General features: G+C 38.6%; 2 protein-coding genes and 1 long non-coding RNA gene across 3 annotated transcripts in view; 1 reads left to right on the forward strand and 2 right to left on the reverse strand.

Annotated features, from left to right (window-relative positions):
* The window catches only part of slc17a7a (solute carrier family 17 member 7a), an 18,356-nt gene extending 5,868 nt beyond the window's left edge, over window positions 1-12,488 (reverse strand). Inside the window, exons 1-6 of the mRNA XM_032538703.1 lie at window positions 12,259-12,488; window positions 3,034-3,286; window positions 2,253-2,371; window positions 1,352-1,466; window positions 1,184-1,271; window positions 225-311 (exon numbers count right to left, since the gene is read on the reverse strand). Coding sequence (XP_032394594.1) covers window positions 225-311; window positions 1,184-1,271; window positions 1,352-1,466; window positions 2,253-2,371; window positions 3,034-3,286; window positions 12,259-12,320 — 724 coding nt within the window. The 5' untranslated portion in view covers window positions 12,321-12,488. The remainder of the gene's footprint in view (window positions 1-224; window positions 312-1,183; window positions 1,272-1,351; window positions 1,467-2,252; window positions 2,372-3,033; window positions 3,287-12,258) is intronic.
* On the forward strand, window positions 8,782-22,152 carry LOC116703785 (uncharacterized). Its single transcript, XR_004335500.1, has 3 exons — window positions 8,782-8,888; window positions 17,663-17,673; window positions 22,138-22,152. It is a non-coding gene; the product is annotated as an uncharacterized LOC116703785 (long non-coding RNA).
* slc6a16a (solute carrier family 6 member 16a) lies at window positions 14,995-26,881 on the reverse strand. The gene is made up of 12 exons (XM_032538699.1): window positions 26,528-26,881; window positions 21,690-21,915; window positions 21,296-21,453; window positions 20,271-20,397; window positions 20,014-20,189; window positions 19,321-19,431; window positions 18,910-19,151; window positions 18,252-18,444; window positions 16,617-16,818; window positions 16,183-16,342; window positions 15,904-16,066; window positions 14,995-15,455 (listed from the first exon to the last, which is right to left on the reverse strand). The coding sequence occupies exons 1-12, from the start codon at window positions 26,528-26,530 to the stop codon at window positions 15,108-15,110; spliced, it is 2,109 nt and encodes a 702-aa protein (XP_032394590.1). The 5' UTR covers window positions 26,531-26,881; the 3' UTR covers window positions 14,995-15,107.
* Between the last annotated feature and the right edge of the window lie 30 nt (window positions 26,882-26,911).

Consider the following 26,911-nt stretch of genomic DNA (forward strand, 5'->3'; position numbering starts at 1 on the left):
GGGGGAAGACTTTATAAATTCCTAATGCAGACACATAAATCGAGATTTAATAAAAACTTTACCATTTAGTCTTGATTGTAACCAACAAAAACACAGTAATTAATGGATGTGGAAACATTTGCATCTGAACTGAGGAGTGCTAGTGTATGTATTCATTTATTACTTGGCTTAACAGTCATAGTCATGCAGTAAGCAAACACATATTTCATTGTAAGGACACTAACCATAAACATAGAATACTGAAGACCATCCAGTGTATTGCACCAGTATTCCAGCTAAAGGCATGGCCACCACTGCCCCTGCATAGGATCCTAAGAAGGCATCAAACAGAGAAAACCAACACATTATTAAATTTCTCTTATAATCATGTAATAATTTCTACTCTCAAAATGCTCAGTATTTAATGTTATTCAGTATAAATCCTGAAGTGGCCCTAAAGTCCAACCACAACAGCAAATCCCACAACACAACATCAAATCGCCATAACATGACAGCAAAATCTGCACAATACAACAGCAAATCTCACAACATGACAGCATTTGAAAGACTGAAACAGAAAAGGAAGGTACATATTGGACACTGATCCTTGTCCTGATTGGTTGTGTGTCACATAGTATATTTTGTTGTTATTTTTTATTTAACGTATAATTTAATTTTGTATATTTTCAAAAATGACCATTTAATATAGTCCTTATTTGAGTATAAAAGCACAAGATTGTGTGTTGGTGTAAACTGTTGGTTTGCACTGCGTTCTTCAGTTGGCCCAATGTCTGAATGAATGTTCGACACTGTCGTGTTTTGGGATTTGCTGTTGTGGCAATTTGCTGTAGGCTAGTATTGTGTTATTTGCTGTCGTATTGCGGCGATTTGCTGTCGTATTGCGGCGATTTGCTGTCGTGTTGTGGCGATTTGCTGTCGTGTTGTGAGATTTGCTGTTGTGATGTGGGATTTGCTGTCATGTTGTTGCAATTGCTGTCGTGTTGGGGGATTTGCTGTTGTGCCACCGTAAAATCCACACAAAATATTAAATACTTAAGCTTGGCAGGAACCTCTGGCAGCTTTATCTTTGCAACATCAAGTTCAAATTCACAGAACTTAACTCTAGTGAAGATCCCATAGTTTCTGCTGATATCAGAGATATTGAATTTGGTGATACATGTGTAAGTAAGGCAAGAAACTTTACCACAAAAGGCTGTTGTGGCTAATCGACTTCTCTCAAGAGGAGGCGCCCACTTGGCCCAGATCCCGTGGCATGCTGGGTATGATACACCCTGAACGACACAATACAGTCAGAGAAACACTCTTGCATGTAGGGCTAGTCTTACACAGAGCACGTGTGACACTACTTTACCTCAACAAGGCCCTGGCATATCCTGACCAGTATGACGCAGCTGTAATGGCAGCGAGCAGCGGATGGAATCAGCATGTTGAGGGTGGATGTGGCCACTATAGCAAAGCCAAACACTCTTAAACACACAAAAGACAAACAAGCAGATTGAATATTCAACAGTAACAGCACCACAAAAATGGCAATTAGATAAAACAAACGCTCCACTAAAAGGATGTCGCTTCACGGTTGTGATCCTACATATGATTGGAATTTTTAACTGGTGCTTGTTTTGTCAATGTTGCTGCACCCTGTATCTGCTTATAAAGACCATTGACAGTTCAAGCTCACGCTCTTAGTTCATTTTGGTTTTGTTTATGTTGACTTCCTGTTTAATTTTGAAATATTCACCATCTATTTCTATTTCAGGTCACTTGCCTTCTTCTCTTTTCTGCCTTCTCGTGTGTGTGATTAAAATGTCTTCCCTAATGTGTGTCACCTGTGTGTAATTGTCTCCACCCACCTCAGTGGATAAATACTTACCTTGTGTCTGTTGTCTGTTGCCAGATTGTTGTTGTACCTTGTGTCTCACTCTCCAATGTTATTCCTAGTGTCTCTTTCCTGTGTTTGTGTATGACCTCTTGCCTGATTTTGACCACATTTTTGCCTGCCATTTTTGTACCTTTGCTTGCATTTTATCTTTGTACAATAAACACCATTGAGTTGTTGAGTTGTGATTAACCATGTTGAACGTACTTTACCTGCATGTTTGTGTAGTTTCATGCTCAATATTTGACAACTGATTTAGAGCATTAGTCATAAACAGCACAATTGCTAATTTTTTTAATCAAATCAACCAATATATTACACCAGATCACAGTAATGCCTGCATTGGAGAAGATATTGTAAACATGAAGACATTCACCTGTTGGCTGCAAATTTTCGACATATAAAGCCACCCGGGATCTGTGTGACGATATAGCCCCAGAAGAAGGAGCCATGAATCATACCAACTGTCTCAGGGTCCCAGGTGAACTGTGCAGCCTGGAGAAAAGAAAATATATGACTTTAACTTCATTCAATTAGAAATGTATTCACTTCAAATCAAAATAGACTAGCTGTATCAGTCATCAGTCAACTTCTAAGGTTCAAAAACACTTAAATATTCTCAAACCAAAATGCATTATTTTGATGTACTTCCTACCTTAGTGTCTGTATGATAATTCATTTGTTTTTTTTGTTTTTCTTTATTTATTGTACCTTTATGTAACCAGGAGATTGAGATTAAAAATATCTCTTTCAAGAGTGTCCTGGCCATTATTATTATTATTATTATTATTATTATTATTATTATTATTATTATTATTATTATTACTATTATTCCTGTATATAGCTTTCAGTTAAAAAATGAGGAGGTAAAGTGATGAGTGGGAAAAAAGGCACAAATACAGTACAGAATGTTTGCTTACATTGTATCATATGTTTTTAATTCATATGTAAGTGCATATAGCCCGAGAACAGTGTTTTTTCTATCATTCATTTCATTCTTTTATTAAAATAATATGTATTAGCATTACTCAGCCAAGCAGAAATAAAGCAGATTATAGAGAGACAGAAACAAATCCTTATAAATAATGCAAATGTCCTTGTCAAAGGCAGAGGGATGCAGTAAATCCAAGAGCTTTGATTTCTGTTATGCCACTTACCACAAGTACTTCCTTGTTGCCTTTGTAGACAGTGTGGTCATTCACCATGCTTACAATGGCCACACCCAGGTTGCACCGGATGCCAAAAGAAATGCAGAAACCCAGGCCAGACAGGATGGCGATGATGTACCTCCTCGGCAAGCCAAAGCAGGTACAGTCCACCACCGGCAGCTCCTTCTCCTCCACCAGCTCAGGACGCCCCTCTGCTGATAATTCAATGGTTTCTCCATTGGGCTGCTGCTTCTCAATCAGCCTGAGGGGAGACACAGAGACAAAGCGTGCAGGAAAGGAGAACTACAAACCAGCCTCTGCACTTACATAATGTGGATCCAAAGGCTTCCTAATCTATTTTCATTTGCAGTAATAATGCTGCCATGAAAACAATGCATTTTGGGTGTATCTGTTGGTATAGACAACACTTAAAGGAGAATTTGGAGTGTTGTCAGTGCAAGGAAAACAAAAACAATCGGTGCTGCCTACACCACGTTATCCCCTGCTAAAGTTAGCACCAAACAGACTGAAAAAGGGCAAGTCAATACTAAGGATATAACAACGGCAAATTGTTTAGCAGCACCGATTGTTTTTGTTTTTCTCTCTACTGACAGCACTCCACATTTACAAACAACAGAGCTACGTGTTGGAATCAACCGGAATTCTCCTTTAAGTTTGCAGTGATGGACCCACTTGTGAGTTGAACACAGTGTAACAGGTTAACACTGCGAAGTTATGCATTTTTATAATTCTGATTCTTTAAACAGACGGATTAGGATGACCTGTTCAAATGGCTAAGCTGCTTACTTAAGTACTCAAATGTAATTTACCTAAAAAACAAACATTCCTCAGGAAAAAGAGTGATAGGTGATATTAAGGTGACATGCTGATGCTGGCCTGGTTTCAGCAAACAGCTTGTCTTCATCTTCTTGTACAACTTCCATACACAATATTGATCTCTGCCTTTCTAAATGTGAAGCAATTTACAATATTTTCACAAATGGGAGGACAAATTTTATGTTTTTTTGCTGTTTTGAGGCTGTGGCAAAGAGTATATATCATTTCTTTCACTGCATGCGACTGCAGGGCCTTTGTAAAATGTGCATACATTTCACTGACTTTCTCTCTCTCTACCTCATTCTCTCTCTCTCTATCTCTCTCTCTCTCACACACACACACACACACACACACACACACACACACACACACACACACACACACACACACACACACACACACACACACACACACACACACACACACACCTCCATGCAGACAACTTGCACCATGTTGGGGTCGTGACTGACTCAGCACGACCCAGTGTGTGGAAGCAGCTGTCACTAGTGGAGGAGCAGAGTTAGCTACGGCGGCACATTCACCCAATGTCCGCTCCTTCACGACACCTGGTACCTGCTGCCATACTGGTGCTGTTTAAGACATCCCTCTCCCAGAAACCGGAGCACTCTGGAGACCGATGTCGAACCACATCAGGAAGGTATTTAGACGGTGAACAGAGATAATGAAAGCAGTGAAAGAGCCTGACGTTTTTTAGATTCCCATTCGGTCAAACACACATTTTTTTTTTGCTAACCAAGGAACTTCTGTGTTTACCTTTAAATTATTTTACAGTAGTGGTAATTATCAAATGCTTTTGAACAGGCATTTGTTGTTATAAGATGCTTGTTATAAGCTGTTAAGATGGCCCGTTTTGTCAAGTAGTGAGGGTCACTTTTTTCCATGGAGTCAAACAGAGAAGTCAGGACAGCGGCCATCTGTGTATCATTACCTTCATACTATCAAGCCCCCCCCCAACACACACACACATACACACATGCACAGACTTAGACTTAGGTAGATGCTTTCTGCAGATACATTTTTCAAATGAAATTAGACATAGTCCCACATTTCTAGTTTATGTTTTAGCCTTAACCTGACTGTGTTTTTTTGACTAGGTGTGAGTTCACAGCAAAAGGTGTGTCAGGATCAGCCCCACTTTCTATTGGGCCGATCCAGTTAGTCAGTGAGCTGGAGAACCATGCACAGAAACAGGCAACAAGGTTTGTTTGTTCAATGTGATGAGGATCATTGTATTTAAAAAAACCTTTAAATTCAAGCTTTCATAAGATCCCAAAACAAGTGTTACTGCAGTGAATACAGCTAGATGTGTTTCGAGCAAATGTTCAAGGCAATTCATCTCTCACACCAAAAATCCAAGACAACTTATTCACACATGCTAACACAAGACAAGTCAGACTCTGACGTTGCTAAATTATTTATGTGTTTTTGGGTTGAGATAAATAATTCACTCTAGCTTTTACACCATGATCTGTCACTATCTATCTATCTATCTATCTATCTATCTATCTATCTATCTATCTATCTATCTATCTATCTATCTATCTATCTATCTATCTATCTATCGGTACACTTTCATCCAGCAAGTCATTATATTTATGCATGTGGATTTCAATCCCTCCCCCATTTTCTCACAGCAGACTGCATAATCTCTTTATACATCTATGCAAGCAACGAATAAACAAAAAATATAAAGCATAAAATATATGCCAGTATAATGATGTATAAATCAAAATGGGGTCCAACATGAGATATTCTACTTGTTAAGTAAAACACAATGGACGACAGAAAAGTAATAGTACTTTGTAAAGCAACATTTTGGAATTTGTAAGAGATTAGAGAGGCTGGATCCTCTCTCTCTCTCTCTCTCTCTCTCTCTCTCTCTCTCTCTCTCTCTCTCTCTCTCTGTGTTAATCTCTTACCACATTCAGATTAGGATTACAAAAATGATTTACTTCCGGAAATGAATATGGTAGGACAGACTTATGCTTGGCGTGGTTTGGCATGCTGCTTCCTCCGTCATGACACACTGTCGTGTTAGTTCATGCATTTTCTGTGTAGGTGAAGAGCTGGATAACTATTGTAGGCCCAGCTATATATTTTATAGAAGGTGCACAGGCCTCCAGACAAGAAGCTTTTAACACAAGTAACAGAGTTGTTCCAAATTATGTAAATCAATGCAAAAAGTTGATCAAAAAGCTGATGTGACACAAATGAAGGTGTGCACATTTTTCTTCTGATGAATCAGTTGGCCACACATGCCGCTTTCCTCTCGGTGCAAAACCAACGTGCTGACTATAGCCTCGAGTTAGGTTGCAGGAGGATCCTCATTAAACCTCAAAACAGATTGCAGCCTGACACCACACATACGCTACCAGCTAACGAGGCTAGCCCACAGCAAAAATTACCGTTAATTACACATGCTTCCCACTAACGGGCAATCTCACTCTAGTGTGTGTCTTTCAAAACAGTTGTGAAGCTGAGTAATGTTTTAAGGTGATAGTGAAGGTGTTTCCTGGTACTTTCACTTACAAACAAATACAGTCATTTAACACAAATCAGCATTTGGCAGCATGCCTGCAAGCCAGCACAAAACTTTTAAAACAAGTACAGGTATGAAACACAGGGAAAAGAAGCTTTGTCCCTGTACATTTGCCATTGTGTGAGGCTCATTACAGTGTGAGCTTGCACTCAGCTGATGTAGCTTCTTTTGTTAGCATAGGGAGGACCTGATTGGTCTCAGCTGGCTGCAATTAATGAGCCAGGAAGCATGAGCAGGCAGGAGTCCCGTGACCACAGGCTCTCAGGAATATCATAATTACAATAGTAACAGGCTCAGTAACAACTCAAACTGAGCTCATATTTGTGCCTTACACCTGAGCAAAAAATGCAAAGTTCAACCAACACCAAATGAATTAAAATCTGACATGAAATGTACAAAGTCAACCTGACAGAGTCAAACAAAGAAAGCCTAAAAATGAATAAACGTCATGCCTTAACACAATGGATTTTAACTATTTGATTGAAGGAACATACTTGTAATAGATTCATTGTTTTGTAAAAACAATAAATCTAAATGAATAAAAACTAAGAACATGAGTGAAAAATTCTATAATGAAATAATTAGTTTATATAGTTATGCATCTTTTATTCAATTAACAGTCCAAAACTCAAAATTTTTTAGTTTACTCTTATATGACAGATATTCTCACGTCAAATAATTAACTAAACATTCTCAACACTTATGAATTAATCTGCAACCCCCACCAGCTGAGCCCACACGCCATTATTAATCAAAAAGGACCATTTCTTCCTATATAATGTGAAAATGGTCAAATGTTTTACATTTGCTGTTATACTGTTAGAAAGTATTAATAAATTTGCAATTTTGCAATATTATAAAAGCTATGACAAAATAAAAATGTGACTCTCACATGCTGGTTGGTGACCTGGGACTTTTGTTACCCTGTATATTAAATTCACCAATTCACAGAGCGTTTTTTGTAATCCTCTGATAAGAGGATGATAGAGAGGGAGAGAGGGAGAGGGAGAGAGAGCGAGAGAGAGAGAGAGAGAGAGAGAGAGAGAAAGCAACAGAGGTTGACAGTAAAAATATTATATAACACCAGACGCCCTGGTCATTATTTGTCAATTGTGCTGAAACACACTTTTCTTTCCTCATGCCAGGACACTCGCTCTAGTCCTGTAGTCTACAAGTGATTTCTCCCTTATTTGCCCTCTATTTGTAGGCCAGACATTTGGAAGAATGGGTGGAAGCTTGAGGAATGTTTTAATTTTTTAATTGTAATTATTTGCCATTTCGATAGTGGTGTCTCCTCCTTCCTCTGCAAACCTCTCACTCTCCCTGATCTGAACAGATTGGGTCTCGGTGGGACTGAGTCACCCAGGGAGAAACCCTCCTCCCCATCCTGTCACACCACTTTTTTTCTCTCTTTCCTGTGGACGCACGCACACACACATGAACGCACGCACGCACGCATGCACGCACACAAACACAAACACACACACACACAACCACACACACACACACACACACACACACACACACACACACACACACACACACACACACACACACACACACACACACACACACACAAACACACACAAACACTGTGTTTCTCACTGCATGTTTCCCAGTTCTGTTGTGTTTTCAAACTCAAACCCAACAGCGCATGGATGCAGCACAAATATGAAAAAATAAAGTATTACTGACATCATGGATATAAACCGCATCGCTGCCAATAACCATGCTGACGTCATACTGAGCAGCTGAATTTCCAAATTGCTCAGCTCAGACAGAAAGACTAAAGATCAAGACAGTAACACAAGCCTTAGTGTCTCAAATGTAGGTGTCTTTAAAATTCTGTGTCCAAAATAACTCTGTTTGCTTTCATTCATTTACTGAGTGAAGTATCCAGGGGCGTAGCACCCAATTCTGGGCCCTGTAGAAAGCCCCCCCCATCCACAGATATTCATTCTAACATATTTTTGGGCCCTACTCACATGAGGGCCCTGGGTACTCTTCCCCCCCCGTTTGGCTTCCCTGGATGTACCAACTTAAATACTGAAGAATTTCTACTCCTGCATTATTGAGAGTGTCCTGACGTGGAACAACACTGCCTGCTACAGAAACAGCACCTAACACGACTGCAAGGCCCTGCATAGAGGGGTTTGATCGCCTAAACATAGCCTACAATAAGCCTAAAGGATATTTAGAGGCGTTACAAGAAAAAGGCAAGGAGAATCATTCCAAAAACCACCAGGGTAACCTTTTCTACCTGTTGAGGTTGGGTAGAAGGTATTGGATCACCAGACCAGCAGAGGCTCAGTAGGAGTCCCACCCTCAGGCCACTAGGATTTAAAATAATAGAAACACTGCCTTACCCTATAGTCACATTAGCTACAAAAGACAGCGACATGCACTCACTTTATGGGCCTTCCTGGGCATGTCTAGCCTACTCCTGGTTGCTTGACAAAAGTAAACAGTCATTCTCTGTCGCTACCTTCAAGCACGTCCCCTTTGTTTACTTTGTGGAGAGACCCATAGATATACTGTACGTATGGCTGAAATATGAAATATTATGACTAAATGTCCTGTCAACAACTAAAATGCCTTCCCACTATAATGACAAGTTTAAAGCACAAATATTTAATCTACAAAACGACCGCTGTTCTCCCTACATATTCTCTGAGGGGTTACTCGGACGGTAGGGAGACCACTATTCTCCCTATTGTCTCACATGCCAATTCAGAGGTATTGTCAAGTCACAAGAGCAATGTTTTGGGATTTTTACGTATTTATTTCTCAATAGGGGTAACGAAATACATGCAATAGAATTCCAAACATTACAGATATATATAGAAATACAATGTCCTTAAGTGTTTTCACTATCTTGAATGATTTTCTTCGACTCAAGCAACCAGCTAACACACGTCACAATGCCCTCACGCTGCCTTCATTCAGATTAGCAGTTGCTTTGTCACATTGCTCAGCATTTGCATGAAATAGACTTCTTGTCTATTTTGGCCCCACCTTGATTGTGGCACATGGCAAACGGCCACTCCCATTAAAAATGAACGGCAGCTTGTCGCTTTGTCCCTGTCTCTTATAGCTAATGTGACTGAGGGGTAAGACATCAGGAAATCCCCTTGATTGTGCACATGCACAGAGAAGTGAAGTCAAGCAGCAACGCTGCTCTGTCTCTAAATGAACTTAAAGAATTCATATCAAAAACATATGTTACATTCAATATGATAAACAATAATTCTTAGAAGTAATACAAATGATGCTAAAACATTTGCAGTTCTTGCAATTTCAAAAGCCTAAATGGTAAAAAACAACAAATGTTTCATGTCACCATTATTTGAATATATAATTTAGACCACTTTTCCGACCACTGTGTAAGGGAACTAGAATGTAGCACTCCACCACAAGAAAAATAGATTAAAAATGGATTACTTTCTATGTTCCGTATTGCCTTGTGCATAGTGAAACACAAGCTCTCCTTGTGTGGCCATGCAATGTAATCCAAATCCACAGTTAAAGTATTTTAATAAACCTATACATGTCTTTTTTTTAATGAGATGCAATTAAAAACTGCAGCACACAATCTGACGAGAAGACATCTGTAGTGTGATTATATTTTATGGAAGGCTGTGGAGTAATTCCTTGGCATGAGGAGATGAATAGATGATATTTAGACATTCCTTTGAAGATGTTAACAGAGGGAGTAGTGAGAGAAGAAATGCAGAGTACACTTGACCTTACAGTGATGAAGTTTATGCTTACCTAGTGGAGTTTAATATAGAAACAGGAGATGCATTCTGATGGAGAAAATGTTTAAATAATAGATGAACCCCTGGCTGCTTTCATCAGGAGGGATTTTGTCTGTGAAGTGGTGAGATTGCACATAAACACACCCATCTATTTACACAGTGCAGGGATGTCCTGTGTGTGCATGTCTATATATATATACACACGACATATTGTGTGTTTATATATACACACACAGATGCATGCCTCAAAACATGCATTTTCCACATAAATTCTAAACAGAAATAGTCACTTTTTCTTTTGTCTGTACCTAACACTGTGGCACCATAAAACCAGAGTTCACTGTCTTTGCTGGGGAAACGCCCACTAAAACCAATCTAGATCAATTCTTATACATCACATCTCTTATAGCATCAGCTGTGGTCATGTACACGCATTGCTTACAACCAGTGAAAGCAAACAAGCCTGAGATTTGCATGTCCATTAATCTGGGAGACCCCGATAGGCTGAAAGTTATGTGTGCTGGTGTCTCAATGGCTCAATGGATGGAGGATGGAGGATGGAGGAGGAGAAGGAGATGAGGAGGAGGAAGTGACGTGGGCTGGGATGGAGTGAGTGGGAGGGGAGAGTTTAGGGATTTGCGTGGCTCGACAGCTGGACTAAAAAACAGGCTATTTCAGGACGGGATTTATACGTTTGGTTGCTACCTCAAATCCTGAGAGAGTGAAATCGTATAGCAATGATTATTGCATGAGGTACTATCAGTGTCTTTAATTTCTCTTTTTTGATGCAAATATAATAATATTGTCAGAACACCAATCTTTTTTGTATTAAAGGTATTCACTCATGTACAGTATCTAGTGCTTTAACACATTTTTGAATAAGAGACTGTAGTGATAATGATCTTTAAAAGAAATGACACTGCCAGAGACATGAACTGGTCAAGGTCAGCTTCTTTATTAACCATCTCAAAGAGTTCATGAGTGTCATTTAAAGGCCATAGAGGTGATACAGATGTACAGATTCCCATTTATTACTATAGGACTACAAATATTTAGAAAACGTCAAAATGGTTAGTAGAAATGTCCATCACAAATTTCCTACAGTTCATGTTTGACATTTTTAAATTGCTTGTTTTGTCCATCAAACAGTCCACAACTCCAAAGCTCATTCAAGTCCATTTTCTATAACATAAGATGAAGAAAACTGTCTGAAGTAGCACTTCTGAAAGTTGAGATACATTTTTGCAACAAGAACAATTTCTCATAAGATAAATTGATTATCAAAATATTTTCCATTAAGTTTCGGTTGATCAACTGATCAATAAACAGACTAATCACTATACAATAATTACTATAATGATTATTATGGTTGATAGATAGATAGATAGATAGATAGATAGATAGATAGATAGATAGATAGATGGGGCTTTGGTTCCATCTGTCAACGTTCTCATTCAGAAAACGCACGGGAACATTATGTAACTACACTTACACACTCGTCTGAAGGCTAATTAATCCACTTTGAGCTGGGCCAAATCTGACAAGAGCAAACAAACAAATATACAAACAAACGGAAAAGCAAAAGTCTCAGAGACAACAGCCATCCATGACTTTTAAAAGAAATACATGCAACAAAACATCAAGCCGCAACGGGAATAGCCTACTCCTTGTCCGTCAGGCGCGTTCACTGCACACTTTTACCCCGACAACATTCCAATCAATTACTTAAGTTTTTGCAACGGTGGTTTCTGTCCTAATTTGTTTAAATAAAAATTAACTATTCATGAAAAGACAGCCAAGCATATTCCAATCAAATTACTGCACTGTGGGATGCGCAAAGCTGGACTTTTAATGCTATACCTAAATGATTAAACCTCTCCACCCAACACTCGCCTCTTTTTCAGGTGAAATCAACATCGAACAAACTTTTTCTGCACTAGAGTTAGGCTACTGTTTGGGAGGAGAGAGGATGGGAACCCGCAGTATGATGAACTGGGTCCCGCAGAACAAAGACCGCAAACGCGTGAAAATGGGGAAAAGTCAGAGGTGGAGTGAGGAATATTTGAAATAGGTGTGTACCTGTGAATTTTCCCCAGAGTTTTGGCCGCGACCGCCTTAAACCTGTCTGGTCGGATATCCATCCTTGCTTCTTGACCCGGCCGGTGTACTGATGTCCCGCGCGCCCTCCTGTCCTGCCTGAACGCGCACAGTCTTCTCTCTCTCTATCCCGCCCTCTCTGCTCCCTCCCTACCCGCACCAGACTCCACTTCACTCTCACGGGTGACAGAAAGGTGTAAGCCACTGCAAATGACATGGATTTTTGGTGTGGACTATGAAAATATGGATCATATTAAATATTCAAGTGGTTTGTACCAGGTTTAAACCTATGAATATTGCCACCATCCTGAGAAAGCAATAAAAAAAACTAGTTGTAAAATACAGGGAAAACTTATTTAACCAAACCCAATTGGGCTGTGGCACAAACAATATACATTTCCTACAATTGTTTATATTATGATTTTTTTTCTGTTTTGGCTAAAGTGGGATAATAAGGGCATTCCTGTGTGTGTGATGGGAAAGAACGTTCAAGTGCCTATTTGCACTGCAACCTCTTCATTTTCATTTACTGATTTTTGAAATTTACTGCAGTTATTGGCAACCAAAATTTGTTAAAGGTCCCATTGTATCAATGTTAATGTTAAAAAAAATTATTAAGTGACATTTTCATGTCATGGGACCTTTAATTCATAATTTTCAATCCCACCAAAACTCCACTGTAAAAAGCACATTGATGGGATTTGAACTCATATTTTATCTGCAAAAAAACCTAATTTGGTAAAAGTTACTTTTCTTTTTTCTTAATCTAAATAAACACAAACAAACATATGTCCATACTCAGCATGCTAAATTAGGTGGTAACAGGTTTGAGTGGTAATGTGTCCATCATAAAAAAATTACCCAGTCAGGTTGCTGCCATCTAGAGGTTTATTGAGGTCCTCATCTAGTACAGTATACAATACTGCTACACTGAACACTTTAACACATGTAAAAACATTGCTATGGTCTTATGAGGTATAATATAATCTCACACACACACACACACACACACACACGCACACGCACACAAAATACCAACAAAAACAACAGACAAACCCTAATTTAATTTAACATGCTGGTGGTTTGTCAATTTCCTAAAACCTTACATAAATTATTTGTTTCACTAAACATAGCAGCTTATTCCTTTTCCATGTATCTGCGAGTGTTTTATTTTCCAAACCGTGTGAGTGGTTCAGAAAATGAATGGAGGGAGCTACATGGAGGAGTGGTAGTTTCACAACTACAGAATCTAAAAAGCTTCTGGCTGGTAATGTATCTTCAATAATATAATTAGTTAAAACAACTTGTTGAATGAACTAGATCTAGAACTTGCTGAATGTGATACTTTATGCAACCCATCGATTCCTCAGATTACAGTTTTTTTCGATTGCTAAACAGTGGGCACAACTGGTGCTACATGTGCAAAATTACAGTATGCACTACCAACAGTCACCTGAGCTAAACAGTCCACATCACCTGCAAAACACATTCCAAGCAACACAACTCTTAACCCATGTCTCAAAACAGGCTCAGTGCTCAGTGTAGCTGAGCTCAATTCAGATTTTCATCAGTGACACAAAACATATCTATATATAAATATATATAGATTTACTTTGGTTGCGCGGGTATTTCATGTAATTTAGTGCATTCATTCTGTACATTTTAACAAGGACACAATGACCACTCTTCTAATCAAGATGTGTTAAATGTCCCTCACTTAAACCATCTACTAAGAGCGATCACGCTTTGAACACACAGAGTAAAAACACTAGCGTCAAACACCAATACAGGAAAGACTAACTTTTTCATCTCTGCCGTTCAAACAACTTAAGTGACTTCACACTACTCAATATTTTCTTTAAAGAAAAGATATAGATTTCATAATATTATAACAATTTTCACGTAAGGTAAAGAAGAAGGAATGAAAATCAGCAGTTTGCTTCAACATAGTATTTTGTCTCTAGTAATTTATGGAATTACTGGAAAAAAACTAAAGGTACAAAACCGTAACAAAGAATAGTGTGAATAATCCTGCCTCTCTCCAGCATCATGTAGCAAGTTTTCTTCATCACATTGGATGCCTGCATCATCTCTAAATACTAATGAATGTGGTGTTTCCAAGGCTTTTGCCTCCATTACTTTCTGAAAAACAGTAAGAATGTAGTTTTAGTATTGTAAAGATATAGTGTTTTTCACATAGTTTTTTTTCATAGTTGTGCATATAACCTCAGACATCTGACCTGGACATATCGGTATCTTTCCTCTTTTACCTGCTTTTCTCAATTGGTACAGTGTATAACAATTATTCATATTTGGTGTTTGTATAGAAAAAAAGGCTTTCTGAGCTTTCTCTATATAAACACCATACATGTTCACTAACTAGTCTAAAACAAGACACCTGCTTAGGCTTTCAGCTAAAATTGCAATCAGCAGTGTTTGACAGATACCAGACTGAAATCTATTCTGTTTTTATAATGCATGGTTAACAGTTGTGACAGCAGTGTGTTACCATGTGAACAAAGTGGTGTAAATCCACAGCGTTGTTCACGTTGTGGTTAAAGCCATGGGATAAGTTTGTAGAGTTTTGAAAACTGTTCAACCAATGAAAATTGAACTATAGTTTGGTCCACATGAACTGCTGTGCAAACTGTAGTTAGAGTTTTGCACATGTGACTCTAGTTGTGCCCTATATCTTTTAGCAATCAAAAAAACTGTAAGAATAATTCTGTTTATGAGCGCCCACCGTTCACTTTGCAATATCTCTTGCAGGGTCTTGCTCATACACTTTCTGAGGGTTAGAATCTAAACATGTTGTCCTCCCACAGACATGTTCACACCACAGTATCTTGTTCATCATCATCTTCCACTTCTTGCTGGGGCAAGAGCCGGTAGTGTTCGTTGCCCATTGGCAAGAAGGCAGTCCTGGGATGAGCCTCCGCTTCTTCAGAAGGGACTCTATGCTGGGAGTTGGAATCCAGCTGCTCAGTGGTGCTGCATTTAGTGTACAACTCACGGTGCATCTCCTGGCAGCCTCCCTCCTCAGAGCGAGTGTCAAGGACCCTGTGGTTTTTCAACGTATAATGGATGTAGCCAATAGGTACAGGCAAGCTGGCAACGACTATCAGCAATATAATCATTGCAAGAGCCCAGCCAGGGTACTCAAGAGTCATCTCAGAGGCCTGATGAGAGGAAGAAACAGAGCATGTCCATGTCCAAGAGAGAAATATAGGAAGCACAAATTACTTCATCTTCAAATATTTTGTCCGTGATAATGAAAAACATGCAATGTTAAAATTAAATGATTCCTTTGTAGCAGCTTATATTAGCTCATCCATAGATAAGAATAGAAAAACAAATGGGCAAAGTTGTGTAAGTCTTTGTTTCCACAAAGACTTAGAACAAAATAATCACAACATCCAAACACAATGAAAGTATCATTAATGAATATTAAGTTGATCATATTATAACATATGCTTTAACAACTTAAAAAAAAATCAACAGTTGCTATAATAGTTATTGAGTGCAGTTGGGAGAACACATATACAAATATGTATATATTATAAACTATAACAGAGGATTTAGATATTAAATTGTTCTTTGTAAGAAAAAATAAGTCCAGTCTCTTACTGTGGTTTGATTCCAAGCCGTGTAAGTGGGCCTTTTAAAGACCATGCGCAACAAACTTGCAGCCAGAAGACCAACCATCGCCAACAAACAAACATACTTCCAAAGATATTTGTACAGCACCGGGGGGCGCCATTTCAGCATGACTTCAATGTCATCTAGGAAGCTGCAGTGATGGGAAACATTTATGAGATGTACAGTATCTTTTTAAAATAAGAAATAAAAAGACAATAAAACAGGACAGAATAATTTAATAGAATGTCAGAATTATTGCTTTCTTACCGATCTGTTCCATAAACCCATGCCACGCTAATGGTTTCAAAGATTACTACAATAACTAATGGCAGAGTTGCAGAGTAGTCGTCAAACATAGTCACAAAATAGTTTCCTGAGCGCTGAGTGAATAGCAGTCCTATTAAGAACCCCAAAGCACAGCTGGACACTGAAAAACAAATAAGAAAGCAGACAGTGTTAGATATTAGCAGTTATCTGAACCTTTTAGTAATTTTCAATTACTGCAAACAGACAATCATTGTAGTCTTTAGAGGCATTAAATAATAAAAAGTAAGACTGACAGGCCTATACACAGACATCAACATATCCTGCCTATTTCAACTGTATACACCAAATATGCCTGGACAAGAGTCATTTAAAAAAACACAAATTAACGGTGCCCAAGACCATATTGTGAACTCATGTTGACACGTGTGCGTTACCGGTGAGTAGAGTCCGGTTGCGGCCCAAGAGGCTAAAATTGTCCATGAGAGGTGTGAGGATTCCCTGCATGGTCCCAAACATGGTGCTGAGGCCCAGGTTGAGCAGCATTAGGAAAAACAATGTGGACCAGAAAGGGCTGGCAGGGAAAAGGGCCATCACCTCAGTGAATGCTATGAAAGCCAGGCCTGTCCCTTCAATACCCTGTGCTCATACAAAGGGAAGACAGACAAGGTAGAGGGATTAAGTCTGAACAAGAATGTTATAAAATGTTGACAGATTACAAACAAGTATAAGGTGGCTCCATGCATCCACGGAGAAAACAAAATTTGTGATTGGGGATTGTTGGGATTTCCAGCAGCATCATATGCAAGTATATTACCCAAACCAATATTTGGACCCTTATTTGTAGTTTTTGTAGTGAATAATTTGATAGCACTATACTAGAAGCACTGCTGTAGTAGTCTCTGGAGTAATGGGTGAGTTATCTTTTTCGTAAAATAACCCCTCTGTCACAGCTTGCTCCCATCTTTCCGAGAGACCTACTAGATACCGTGTACCATATGTGTTCCTTTTCTTGCCAGCTGGATATTTTACAGTACATTACAGATTCCTCAGGGGTTCTGGGAACCTCAGCACCACACCTTCTCATTGTTATTGCAATGTTCACCTCAGTTTAAGGCTATGTTTACACGTGGCTGGCTATTTTCATAAACAGACATTTCAACCTCTCAGTTTTCAAAAATAACATCATGCACAGCTGTCAGTTTTTAAAAAAGTGTTTGATTACACGTACCCGCGTATATATGCCGTCAAGAGCATGCCAAACCTGTAGGTGGCAGTGTAACGTGAAACTCAAGCCCACGTTAGCCAATCAGAATCCCAAAAAATATCAAGAACAGCAACAAATCACTTCCTCTCTCTTCTCTTGCTCACTTCCTTGGCTACTTAAACCTCCGTTTGTCTCATTTTACATGCAAACATGCAAACGAAGATTTCACAAATCTTCGCTTTGGCCCAGAGTTTTTACAAAGACATGTTTTCAAAGGAAAATTCTCCGTTTGCGTGCAAACAAAAGGGAAGTGTTACCATTGGTAAAAATATCCATGTACGTGTAAACAGGGCCTAATCCCAGATTTTTTTTAACAAGCAACTCTTTCTCTCTCTCTCTTTATGGTAATCACATGAAAATGTTTCATGGTACTCAATATATAAAACAGATTTTTTAAATTTTGATTTTCACCAGTGACGCAAAACATATCTATATGTAAAGATATATAGATATACTTGGGTTGGGTGGGTATTTCATGTAATTTAGTGCATCCATTCTGTACATTTCAACAAAAACACGATGACCACTTTTCTAATCAGGATGTGTTAAATGTCCCTCACTTAACCCATCTACTAAAGGTGATCATGCTTTGAACTTTTCAATAATCACTTCTATCTACTGATCAGTTTCACAATAAAAAAAGTACTTCATTTTGGTTTTTTAACTAAGGACTATTTTTTAATCGCTATCACTGTTAAATATTTCTTTTATTTCTGGGTTTCTCCCTTTGTGAAGCATGACTTCTGACTTGATAAGCCCTACATAAAGAAAGTTAATTCATCTCTTAATTATATCTCAAGGATACCTTATTCATCTCCTGCTCCAGACTGCAGTCAGTGATGTTAGGGCCCACCATGGAGCTGTGGTGACTGTACCACTCGCTGTATTCAGCTATAGACACAGAGCCGGGATCTGTCATGTTGATCCCTGGCCAACCCGGGCCAAGCAAGTGCTGGTTAGATCCATGGGACAACATGAGGCTTAGAAGACCAAGATTTCTGGAAGAGGTTAGAATAAAAGATTAAATATAAGGCAGGCAATATCTAATGTGAAATGCCATTTGCTCGAATATCAATCAATTGTGAATATTTATTAGGAATGGTAAAATATCAGCGATTATTGCATAACATTCCACCCTTGGCTCCTCTGGTGTATTTCATCAATCTTTGACGGTCATGACATGAAATTGTTTGCCTTAAATATTTTTTCAATCAGCTGAGAAATTAATTTCTCACATTTAACAATTTCTTGCAAATGTGCCTAATTTGGATACATATTTAAAGCAATATGCTGAACCTTAAGAAAAACAAGTTGTTTTCTAAATTAGATTAGGTCCTTTTTAGTTTGTCGCAAAAATACAAATTTATGGGGTTGTATAATAGTAGTTAGCAGCATTAGAAATAATGTGGTAGAGAGTAATGTTTTTAGTCAATATTCATGCACACACACGCATACATCCGTACTCAGCCACGCAGCGTAGAGCAATGTTCTTGGCACGGAAACCCAGCACAACGAAAACCACCAGCGAAGCCAGCACTGACGTCATGAAGTTGATGCTGGAGACCATCAGTGCATCCCTGTGGCAGTTGTTATGGACTGGATTGTAGGAGGAATATGCGATAACGGAGCCGTAGCCCAATCCAAGGGCAAAAAACACTTGTGTAGCAGCTTGCCGCCACACCTGCACATTACCCCAGATTTCCAGCTGAAAAATACCACAAAAAAGATCTCATTAAGTAAAAATTATAGCAAATTGTACACACTTGGAAAATTTCCTATGCAGTTTAAAATACTCTCTAGTACATTTTCATTAGATTAAAACATAATAATCAAGAGATGAATATGATCAAAAACACAATGAAATTTGTGCTTACTTTAGGATAAAACATGTATGTGATTCCGTCAATCGCACCGTCCAACATCAACCCTCTGATGAGGAAAATAAAGAGCACCACATACGGGAAGACTGAGGAAAAGTACATCACCTAAGATTTGGAAAAAGAAATGGAAGACAAATTCTGTGCCAGAACATTTGGTTGGATATAAAGTCTGATACCCATTCAATGTCTGTCCTTTACATATGATGAACAGTTAGTTAACATAGCTGAGCATAAAGACAGGGAACAGGAGTAAGCAGATAGCCTTGTTCAGTCTGGAGGTAATTGAATCTGCCTACCAAACTCTACAGCTCATTAATGAGACACTTTATATCTTTTTTTTTTTAAATTTCATACCAACAAACAATGTGTAAAAATTACAATTCACAATTTTACAGGGGGTGTGTTCTAAACGTTTTCCTGGCTGATGTTCAGGAGTGCTGGTAGACGGATTTTGTTACCATTTCCCCCTTGTTTTTTGCTAAGCTAAGCTAACTGTCTGTTGCTTATATTTATCGGACATATGAGAGTGGTATTGATCTTCTCATCCAACTCTCTGCCAGAAAGCATTCCCCCAGAATTCCCCCTTTTTCCTTTAACAATGATTTAAGAATAATTGTGTGTATATGTTGATTGTTAATATAGGGATCCCTGGAACTGGGGTGACAAAGAGAAGAGATGTTAACTTACCTTTGCAGAAGACTTGATGCCCTTGATCATAGCCAAGGAGACAATTGCCCAAGCAGCTAATAAACAGCCCGTCATGATGGGGTTGAACTCTCCAGTTTCATCGATGGAATTTGTGATGTCAAGGGCTTTCCGAAACCAGAAATATGACGTTGGGGAAGAACCTGCACATTCTTTCACTGATGATTGAAGATAGACAACATTGTACCAGCATCAGGACTGTCATCTCATTTTGAACAACTTCTCAATTCCGTCAGTACCTGTGTCATTGGTGGTTCCATCAATTGGACATCGCTCCCATGGCAGAGGATACTGGAAAGAATTACCCATGTAGAACAAGCTCCAAGCAATAATAACATTGTAGTAAAGAGCCACATAAAAACAGACCTAGAGGAAAAGAAAGGGTTCATGAATAAAATAACTTAATGAATTATCAATATTTACATAGTAAGGCCTTTGCGATATAGGATACAGTATGTGCTGAGCTGTATAGTCTGAGAAAAGTTCTATAAAAGTCAACATTTTGTTTTCCAAGTGAAGAACAACAAATCAAGCATTTTCTTTCTAATTTCATTCATTTTTAACCCAAAAGTTACAATTAACCTGTTAATACCTGTCTCCTTTTAGTGGCGCTGTAATAAATTGTGACACTGACATTGACTGGGACTAACACAGCAATGAGGCTTTTTGGAAAAGAAAAAAATCACAGGCTTTTAAGCATACAAGTATATGCCTGTGTGCTTTATGTGTACAGAAACTCTTGCCCAGTCTGTTTGCCGTGTCTGGTTTGTAGAGAAAGTGTTATGCAACAAACTGCCAGCACTACAGCGCACTGCCTCTCTCATATTACAACATGGCAGCATGTCATCAGCGTCCTTTCTTAAGTATACATACAGTGTGGCTAGTAATAAAAAGAAAGTTGTTCACAGAGAAGTGATAAACGATGCTATGCCTCGGCTAAGGCAAGTGGAGGAAGACACTTTGCTTATAAATCTTTTCATTCTGTGGTTATTTTTATCTTTAAAACCCAAACATGAAACAGCCAACCAGCTACCCCACTACAGCCGCTTAGCTGTGATACTATGAGCTATGAGTAATCATTTTGCAATGAGTTTGTGTAAACAGGGGTAAAATACAGGATGGAGAATGGATGTTATTGCTTCGCAATTTATGCTTTTATGGGCAATTGACATGTAATCCAAAGTATAACTTTTTATTCATACATGAACAGTATGATACCAAACCCAGAAAAAAAACAATAAAAAAAATAAAAATCACTCCTCACCATGCAGCTGGAGTAACCAATCCCTGCCAGCTTTGGGGAGATGTGCTTCCATACACCAATGCTGCCTTGGCGAATGCTCTGGCCAGCTGCCAGTTCCATAAAAAAAAGTGGAACTCCCACAATCAGTAAAAGAAAAACATAAAGCAGCATGAAGGCCCCTGGAAGGAGGGAAAGAAGATTTTAAAACATGCAGACATTTATTTTTGAACTTATTTTATTTGTGTACATTTCTTGTTACATTTTCTTATAAACACATATGTGCTGTTGTATGTTTGTGTCATGCTTTAAATTGCCAATATAGACAAAATTGTCTGCTTTCAGTAGAGCTACCATGATGATGAACAGTCAAAACCACTGAGTTGAAACACACAATTTTTTCTTTAAAGACACTCACCTCCTCCATTTTGGTGGCAAAGGTATGGAAACCTCCACACATTACCGAGGCCCACACTGAATCCCACTTGGGCCAACACATACTGGATCTTAGAGTCCCATGCTGGTCGGTCTGCATCGCATGTCTCAACTCTATCTGGACCGCACACAGTCGTAAGCTGAGTTTCAGACTGGCCTTCGCCCAGCCAAGCTTCGTCCTCGTTGCTGTCCAGTGGAGGTTTCTCCATCTTGACATAAACAAAGAAAAAGAAGAATGATAAACTTTATTGATAATCAGTTGACAGAAAGTTAGGACTACTTTTTGACACGGGACAGTCAAAGTCAAAACATAAAAGATGATAAAAAACATGATATTTTATGCCAAGAAAATAAGACAGAAGAAAAGTTATGTACTGTATAAAGACAAAATATTCCACCCACACCTGCAAACAAAAATTGTAATGTAAAAGGTAAGAATCTAGGTTCTGCACCACATGCAACACTGAATGTGTCCCATCACTGTCTGCAGATACCCACTAGGTCCAACTTATCGATCATGGACCACAACAGTCTATAACAATATGAAAGGTGTACAGTGTCTGGCGAAATGGCTACAAAGAGCTGAGAGGAGGAAACGAGAACGTGTGTGGCCTCGAAACCTCACCTGCCATATGAAAACACAATTGTAAGACATGTATGCTGTAACTCATGAAGCACTCCAATTCTTTATAAATAAACAAGGATATACATCAGGTGGAAAGTCTGTCAAAGAAGAAAGAGCAGTTTCTGATCAAAAGTCAATTATTTTAGTTTTTAGTTTAATTATAATCCTTAACGTTTTCATGAAATCCAATTCTGTTTTTGATACTACTTTTAGTATTGAAGTAGCACTATTTCATTAATTAATTTACATTATTTATTTACATTCTATAGCTTTTTTTCCTCTATCTTTTTTATCATTAGTGGTGGAATCTCCCATTCCCACACTGGATTCAAATTGCCTTCACATGCACAAGCATTACACAGGATGATGCATGCATCTAACCCAGTGTTACGGTTTTTAACTTTAGACTCACTGTCTACTGCTCACTTTCCCCCAACTGTATCAGAGCTGTGTTAAGTTACTTCTAATGAACACCCAGCATTTCATACTGCTTCACATTTAAACCATTCAACTGGCAAAACTCTGTTGGCTTTTTCTGTAAAATAGAATCATTAAAGACTAATTGTTCATTAATAATGAGTGTACAAAACAATGGTAATTTTTGCGCTGTAAACCAAGACTAAAATCTCAAGGACAACATCAATAGAAAAGTGTTGTTTGCTAGGAAGTACACTATATTATGCTTACACTGTCAAAGAGTACATCATAATGATTCCTGCAACATTTCTAAGACATCTACTGTGGTTTATGTGAAAATTATCCAAATAAAAATGTGATTACATCATTTAAATTATCTGCCATTGAATTTACAAAAAAAGAGCATGTCAGGTGTCACTGTTCAAACAAATAAGGAAAATCTCTACGCAAAATAACATCAGATAATCAGACTGCACTTGAAGTACACACTGTTGCCAACTAACGAACCTCAGATGAGTGGGCAAGATCCAAAATGGCTTATCGCGGGCCAAACTGGCTTTATGACATGACCTAGCAGCACTACTGCTGGTGTCAGTGAGAATGGAAAATCACAGGAGGTGAATGACCCACAAAAGTATGTAGTTGGTCAGACAGGACACATGGCCAGATATGACATGTGATGTCAGAAATACACACATACACAGAAGAGTCTGGGAGAGTGATAAAAATATGCATGCACACACAAATAGAAAAAAGGGGGAAGTGGGAAGAGGAGTAGCCACTAGGCAGATCTCTGGGTAAAGGAGGTCTTTGGTGTTGTGTGGGTGGGAGATCCAGTGGGAGGCGTTAGGTTAACATTGGTTCACACTGTGGGTGGTGCTGAGGCGCATAGGTGCACCATGTGGTGGATATAGTTGGCAACAAGGCAGGAGGCTTGCTATTAGAAGGCTTTTAGGATTGAGGACCTATTTATCAAGGACCAAAACAGGCTTTTGTTGTAGTAGTGATGCCACATGTATGTCAAACACCACCTAATGTTACTTCAACAGCTGAAACAATAAGTTGATTGATGGATATGTCAGTAATTGGGATAATGTATCTGCAACAATTATGATAATCAAGTTATGATTCTTTATTAGTGTTCTTTATTAAGCACATAAACCAGAAAAATCACTGTCTCCAGCGTCTTTGGGTTTTGGATTGTCAATCAGACAAAGAAAACCGTTTGAAGATGTTGTAGATAATAGTATTATACGTTAATCAATTGAAAAAACTGCTAGTTGCAGCCCTAGTTGCTTGCAGATTCAGTGGACTGTAATTGACGACAGTTACCTAAATCTTAATCAGTATTACTATTTTGAGAACTGATAAGAGTACAGCTATCAGATGTGTGAGTAACCTTGGTGGTGTAGCACTTTCCTTTCAAAGAAAAAACTAAATGCACTTCAAAATTTGAGGTGGCAGTAGCTCAGTCTGTAGGGAGTTGGGTTGGGAACCAGAGAGTCATCGGTTCAAGTCCCCGAATGGACCAAAGTGTGGACTGGGGATTGGTAGCTGGAGAGATGCCACTTCCCCTCCTGGGCACGGCCAGGTGCCCTTGACCGCTCAGGGCACAGCTGGCAGCCTACTCACTCTGACATCTCTCTATTTGTGTATGTATAGGTCCTAAGCGTGTGTGTATTTCACACCTGTGTATAGTGATTGCTAAGTGTACATTGTAATTTCCCTACTGGGGATCAATGAACAGTATGAATTATTGAAATTAAAATGACAGAACCAAACTTAATCACAATGCAGTTCATCTCAAATTTACGAGTTTGAATATTTCAGTGAATCCTCAAATACTTCTCAACAACACGGCAAGCATGTACCAGGTAGTTGTGTAGTTTGTCAAACCATTTTACACACAATTGTACTTTGTTTCAAATTGAGAGGCCCAGGTATTTCCTGTTTATTTCTGAAACTGGGGAAAAAAAACTGCAAGCTTATTCTTTAGTTCCCGGTGCTTTGCTACATTCTTCACGCACGTGCACATATAAATAAACACACACACACACACACACACACACACACACACACACACACACACACACACACACACACACACACACACACACACACACACACACACACACTTGGTCAGCAGGGTTTATCTCTGGGTACAGTTGGAAAACAGGCGCCATACAACTGTCCTTGTTGAACTGTGATAGCAAAGACACGCCTAACTCGTCTCTGAAAGCACCTTTTTTATATTTATAGATAATTGAAACGTTTTAGGAAATGGACTTTAGAATTTTTAGAATTTGTGCAGATATACTGTAGTTTACTGGATCACATCTGACTACACAATCATTTCATCAGACAAACTCTAAAAAACTACAGTCAGAATTATATTAATATTTCTTAATAATAATAAAAACATCTGTAATGTAACGTAATGCATAACCTGCAATAACATGTTCAACCTTATTAAAACTGCTACTTTGTATATTTTGTGGAGGTATTGCAGACACCCTAACCCTCAACAAACAACCAAAATAAAGACCCTTTCACTCATGGAATTTTACATGTGGATGTCATGTCGGAAAAAGGAGCCAGAGTCTTTTTTTCTTTGCTTCTGTAAATATCTCTTTGGCAATCTGCCTGCTCAGGACCTTTTAACATTTCTGCAATCATCCATTACGACTCAAGAGTAAATTAAACAATCACACATATCAGGCCATTTGAAATTTTGCAATATATTCAACCTATTTTCAACACAGCTGCTACAGGATAATTATTAGATAGCGAAATTGACGTGAGAAAAACAGGAATGGAACAAGAGCCAAAACATAACTGTAATGTCTCTTATTTAAATAAGTAGTTCACAAGATCTATTGCAGTGCTAATGTCGATCTTGTGTAAAAGCATAATGATAAGGCAATCTACTATTAAATAAATGACAGCTGTAGCACAACTGCACCAAGAAGCTGCAGAATGAGAGCTACAGCATATCAACAGGTATAATCGACCAGCACTATGATGTTCATCAAAACAAAGTTCAGTCATTTTCTCTACTTGATTCGCCATGTTTTAAGGATGAAATTTATCTCAGTATACATTTATCTAAAGGAAAGAAAAATGCCAACACCCTGCAGAGGTATACACAAGCAAATACACATACAACACGCTTTCCCCAGCATGCACGCGTGTACACACACACACACACACACACACACACACACACACACACACACACACACACACACACACACCTGAGCAGCTGTCAATAGTGTATTGCCTATGGGATACCTATATTACTGTTGAGTATATTTGATGTAAAAAGGTGCCTTTCAGCTTCAACTTGAGGTTGTTTATATCCACATCAGATTTGATTGTCATCAGTGCGCCAAAATAAAGGGAATGCATTTATTGTAAAAAATCAACATAGACTTAAAATTAATAAGTAATACAATTCAATATTTAGTATTTGCTGCTGTAGTAAAGGCCCATAGTATATTCCTTTTATTTCAAATATCTATCACAACAGCTTATACAGACATTGACAGTTGTTGTGTGTTGCCTTAAAGCCTATTCATGACTGGATAAGTAACACAGGAGTAACGGCAAATTATACAACATATAGGCTACATGTAGGCCGAAGTTATGTTCAACACTCACAACGAGAAAAACGTAAAGCCATGCAAAATGCGAAAAGGGAATAATAAGACCATGCGGATGTTGTACATTAGAGCTCTTTGTGTTACGTTGACAAAGTGTTAAAACATTTGTGGACATACCATGCTGACAGCACGGTCCAAGAGAGGAGTGACTAGAAGTCTTGGTGTTGGTTTCTCTGCTCGTCACTTTGTCCTTCTCTCACAAGGTTACTCTTTCTCTTCCTTAGGATTTGCCAATGTTCATGCTACCAAATATAATCTGCTAAAGAAGACAAGTCTCGACAAATGCAAGTTTTAATAACTTGCGGCCACGTTTCTTGTGCTGGAAAAAACTTTGTCGTCGCCAACCCGAGAAGTCATAGGAGAAGTAACTGCAGATGAAGCCAATGGGAGGACTGAGAAGGCTGAATAGCCCATCCCCTAAACGGTCGAGCGGGGCTGGACAACACAAGAATACACACTACTGTCAGTGTTACTGTGTGTAGCTGTTGTGTAAAAAAAAAA

Source organism: Etheostoma spectabile, chromosome 15 (genome assembly GCF_008692095.1).
Source record: "Etheostoma spectabile isolate EspeVRDwgs_2016 chromosome 15, UIUC_Espe_1.0, whole genome shotgun sequence".
In the NCBI taxonomy this organism is placed as follows: domain Eukaryota; kingdom Metazoa; phylum Chordata; class Actinopteri; order Perciformes; family Percidae; genus Etheostoma; species Etheostoma spectabile.

Bases quoted from the DNA above. Each gene is read 5' to 3' on its own strand.
- slc6a16a (XM_032538699.1), bottom strand. The intron at 21,454-21,689 runs GTGAGTGTCTTT...CCCTCCTTCCAG, and splicing joins TTGCCACCAAAATGGAGGAG to GGGCCTTCATGCTGCTTTAT. The intron at 16,343-16,616 runs GTAACGCACACG...TTTGTTTTTCAG, and splicing joins CAACCGGACTCTACTCACCG to TGTCCAGCTGTGCTTTGGGG.